General features: G+C 38.2%; 1 protein-coding gene across 1 annotated transcript; it reads left to right on the forward strand.

Moving 5' to 3' along the window:
* Positions 1–443: 443 nt before the first annotated feature.
* Positions 444–1669, forward strand: LOC149373756 (uncharacterized). Its single transcript, XM_089595754.1, has 2 exons — positions 444–504; positions 597–1669. Exons 1-2 carry the CDS (start codon positions 444–446, stop codon positions 1667–1669), a joined length of 1134 nt encoding a protein of 377 aa, XP_089451880.1.
* Positions 1670–4872: the final 3203 nt, after the last annotated feature.

Here is a 4872-nt window from a genome sequence, read left to right on the forward strand (position 1 = left end):
TGCGTCTAAGGATGCCATGGGTGCTGTAATTTACCTGGTGATAAAGTCAGACTCAGCCACGTCAAGCTCATTCGTCTGCTCCAAGACGAAAGTATCACCACTGAAGAGGATGTCAATACCAAGGTTGCAGTTGACAGCAGCTCTCATCCTGGCTAAACTCACTAAGTATGTCACCGACCAACTCACACTCAATATCAGCAACATTCACTTATAGACAGATTCGTCAGTCACACTCTATTGGATTTCTTCTCATCCAAATGAGTGGAGGGATTTCGTCAGGAATCGAGTTGCAGCAATTCAGGATCTGGTCCCGGCAGCACATTGGAGACATGTCCCTGGAAAGGGGAATCCTGCTGACTGTGCCTCTAGAGGGATTCTCACTTCACAATTGATTGAGCATAGGCTCTAGTGGCATGGACCACAGTGGATAATACAACCCCAGGATGGTTGGCCTCTGGAGCCGAGTGACGTCGAGGTGGAGGATGAGACAGAGGCGCGTCGGGTGTCAGCATTGGTGTCATCAGTCTCAGACTCGGAGTTCCTTCTCAGGCTCACTCAGTCCAGCTCCACATAACACAAACTCTATCGTATCACAGCTACTCTCTTACTTGCTTGTGCCAAGTTCAAAGCCTTACTCACACACCAGGAATCATTCGTAGCTATCACTGCAGAACTCATCACTCAAGCTAAGCTCTTACTCATCAGATTAACTCAACAGGAATGTTTCAAGGAGGAAATCAAGATGCTCAAATCAGGTTCTCTCCCAAAGGGCCATGTTTTCCACCGGTTGATGGCATATACTGATGATGATGGCATACTGCGTGTGGGAGGCAGACTCATGAATGCCAAGCTCAGACCTGCTGCAAAACATCCTGCCCTACTTTCTCGTCAAGCTCAATTCACCAGTTTGGTTATCGATCAGGCTCATCGGCAAACTCTACACGGAGGAACTCAGCTTACTCTTAGCAAAACTCGTCAAGAGTTTTGGATAATCGGTGGAAGGGCCCCCATCCGATCAAGAATCCTCTTTTGTGTTAAATGTGCCAGATACCGAGCACAAAGAGCACAACAACTCATGGGACAGTTACCCGAGGCCAGAGTGACTCCCTCCAGACCGTTTGTTCACACAGGTATCGACTACGCAGGTCCGATACATCTCAAATCTTGGCGCAGCAGAGGGTCGAAGACATACAAGGGTTGGATATGTGTGTTCGTGTGTTTTTCGACCTCTGCTGTGCATCTCGAAGCAGTGACAGATTACTCTACCGAAGGATTCTTGTCAGCGTATTGGCGATTTGTCTCACGTCGAGAACGTCCATTTAAGTTGTATTCTGATTGTGGGACGAACTTCGTTGGTGCAGACAGGGCTCTTCAACAGTTATACTCAGAAGCAATCAGTCAAAATTCTCATCTATCAGCTATGCTTGCCCAAGATAAAATGTCATGGCACTTCAACCCTCCAGCTGCTCCTCACATGGGAGGAAAATGGGAGGCAGTAGTGAAGTCGATAAAACACCATCTCTATCGGACTATGGGAGAGACTCTTTACACGCTTGAAGAGATCATGACGTTGCTCACTCAAATCGAAGCGATACTTAACTCTAGACTGCAAGAACCACTTACCAATGATCCAGAGGATTTAGACACGCTCACTCCAGGACACTTCTAAGTAGGATAGGCGCTATACTCAACACCAGAACCGTGCTTGTTGGATTTACCTCCAGCAAGGCTCACTCGCTGGCAGCTAATCCAAGCTCAAAAACAAAGGTTTTAGAAGCACTGGTCTACACAGTACTTGCTTAGATTAAACTCAATCTCGCGCTCTCAAGAGACGAATTCACAATTAGGTGCCACTGCCGGTCTACGGCTGTTGTCAGCCGTTGACTGACGGCGGGCGGAATGTTGGAAATGAGAGCGACCGACAGTAGGCCCGGCTTTTGTGTACACTGTGTACACTTGTAGTCTCTGTCGGCTCAATGCTCTGTGCGTGTGCGCTTGGTCGACTTGGCACGCTGCAGGTGTGTGTGTGCGTATTTACGCGGCAAGCTTTGTATACTGTAAGCGCCAGATTGTACTCAGCTCTCGTCGAAGAAAGACTCTCTTAAGTTACGTTGACAAACTCTAGCATTCAAAGGTGCATACATCACCTTAAATGCTAGTGTAAATCTTCTGATTAACTCTCGTTATACAGTGGACAAAACTCAGTTGTGCAGTGCAGTGCACTTAGGGCTTTGTTTAAGTTGCTCATTGCATAATTTGCAGACCAGCTTAAATAGTTAATCTTATCGAACTACCAGTGATTATCAACAGCAAGACTCAGTGAAACTTTTGTGTATTTTCACAGACAGTAATTGTGCATTTTTTACAGACAGTGGTTCATAGTTATTCAATATTTCAATCTGTTATACTCTATCAGTGCTTTCAGTTTCACATTTATTTCGAGTACCTTTTAAAATCTCTTGCGAGCTCAAGGGCAGTGCGTGTGTACATATCGTGTTATTCAACTTGACTCTTTTCTTTCTACATTCTCTACCTTTATATATTTTAATAGTTCGTTGCTTGAAGAATATAGACAGTATTTATTTTCTCCGGTATAAATTTGACCTTTACAATTTTTGTGTATATTAACTGTGTTTTCTTGGCCTGTGAGTGACATTAAAAGTTGTTATTTTTATGCTGTTTAATTTTATTGTGTTTTATTGTGTTTTTCTAATCACCCGATCTGAGCCTAGTGTGTGCTAACGCATACGCCTCGTACAACATAATAAAGAACTAAATAGAAGAACGTAAATGCCATTTCTCTTGGTATTTCTCATCCAATGGGCCTTATTTAGATAGTGCACACAATAAACAATAATGGTAGGCCTTTCATTATATGAGGGGGATAGGCGGAAATTAGGCAATTTTGCTGCTAGAAAGTCACCTTAATCCTTCTCGAGGAGCATTGCGTGGTGAAAAAGCACATATGAAAAATCACAGAGGTACTTGCCCGAAACGTCGCACTGGCCGGGAATCAAACCACGATCTCCCGTGTACCAATCCACGACCTAGCCAACTGAGCCACCACGTGCTCTATATAATACTTATATAAATAAAATGAAGAAATTTATACACTGATGTATTAATGATGATAAAAACAAATAAATCAATACGCTAGTCTATTTGTAACATGACAGTGTGAAAAAAATAGATAGTAAATTTGTATGGTTTTTTTTTGTTTAATATAAGAGTATATAAAAACTACGATGTTTTAGGCAACAATGTATATAAGACTATATAATTTAGAAGAAATTTGGGTAACAACAAAAATAACGGTATAGTTATGTTCAAATGATGTAGTGTGTTTTTTAATGTTAAAAAAAAGTAGCCCAACAAAAATGAAATTTTTTTCTTTTATTTCATGGTAAGCACCAAAACACAGTAGAATAGAACGTTTTATAGAAAATGTGTAGGAGTGCAGACATACTTACTAAAATAAGTATAAATTATAGAAAAATTTAAGCGTAATGTATAATGTTCTCTACCATCGAGACTTTTAATCTAATAAGCTACTTTTGGTAAAGAATCATTTCATTTCCAATAAAATTTATTGTTATATAAATAGAGACTGGTAAGACAGAAGAAGAAAAATAAAAGTACCATTGAAGGAAAGGTGTGGACAGAAGTAAAAACAGTAGGTGTCTAAGAAAAATTATGTTTTTTTGAGAAAGCGGGGTGGGGGATAAAAATTTCTTAAGCCTATCATAAAGTTATCTCTCAAAAAGTTACAAGTTTAAAGGACGTAAGAATGCTGTTAATAAGACACCTGAAATGCAGAGCAATGCTTAAGGGTGGGGTTTGGGGTTTCTCACGTTTTTAGTGTTAGGTGAAAGTCACGAAGAAATAAAGAGAATTTTCGCTTGTATTGCTAGAAGGGGGCGTTAACAAGATGATTATAACATTTTCTAAAAATGTTTTAAGTTTCTGTGCGGGAAAGTAAGGATTATGTCTAAGGGGCCACTCAATTTGCGTGGGAGCCATGGGAGATCAGTAGTGAATGTCTGGACAGATCCACTAAAGTACCTTTATAATTAAGAAAGATGTATACAGATATAGCTTTTTATCAAAATTTAATTTGAGAAAAAAATAAATTATTTTAAAGAGTATATCAAAACTTTCTCAAAGATTATTAAAAACAAAAAAAAAGGAAGAACAGCCACAAAGTAGAGTATAACAATTACTAAAAAACTAGAGACGTTGACAAAACTACTAAATTAATGAAAAATTTTCTTACCAAAAAAGTTCACAAACAAGTACATACCATAAGATAGTTATCGTGGGACATGTTGTTATAATAGTTTTAATTAAGGATTTTTTTAAAACTTTGATTTCTTCGTATACCTTAAGAAATTACCAGATAAGTATTTTAAAGTAATATTTTTGAGTGAACTTTCCTATTTTATTGGTTAGATGGTGAGTCTATTATTGTTTCATGTAGAAGATTTTAGCTCTAGCTACTCTAGTACTCGTTACATTGTTAATAACTTAACGAAAAATAGAAAATGTACGGATTATATTATATAAGATACAATCGAAAAAATTCTGAAACTGATCTTTATTAAGCATTATTTAATGCAGTTACTCTTTAAGCTTATGATATTTTTTTCAATGTTAGAACAGAAAAAAGTAATGAAAAATATTGTTATTCTGCCATTTAAATTTATAGAAGTCAATGATATATGCAAAAGCACTATGAAGATGCGATAGCTATAATACGAAAATGTAGTACACCAAAATAATTTATAACAGTAACATGTTATGGTTAATTAAAACAAAATAAAGTTAGCAGTAACCAATTTAAAAAAAACACAACTCAAAAAAAAAATTTGAAAT

Source organism: Copidosoma floridanum, unplaced genomic scaffold (genome assembly GCF_036245765.1).
Source record: "Copidosoma floridanum isolate Cflo_tuat_1 unplaced genomic scaffold, Cflo_Japanese_pri ptg000027l, whole genome shotgun sequence".
Lineage (NCBI taxonomy): Eukaryota > Metazoa > Arthropoda > Insecta > Hymenoptera > Encyrtidae > Copidosoma > Copidosoma floridanum.

Coding starts and splice junctions, on each gene's coding strand:
- LOC149373756 (XM_089595754.1), top strand. CDS start 444: ATGGTTGGCCTCTGGAGCCGAGTGACGTCGAGGTGGAGGATGAGACAG. Junction 505..596: donor GAGACAGAGGCGCGTCGGGT/GTCAGCATTGGT, acceptor ATCGTATCACAG/CTACTCTCTTACTTGCTTGT.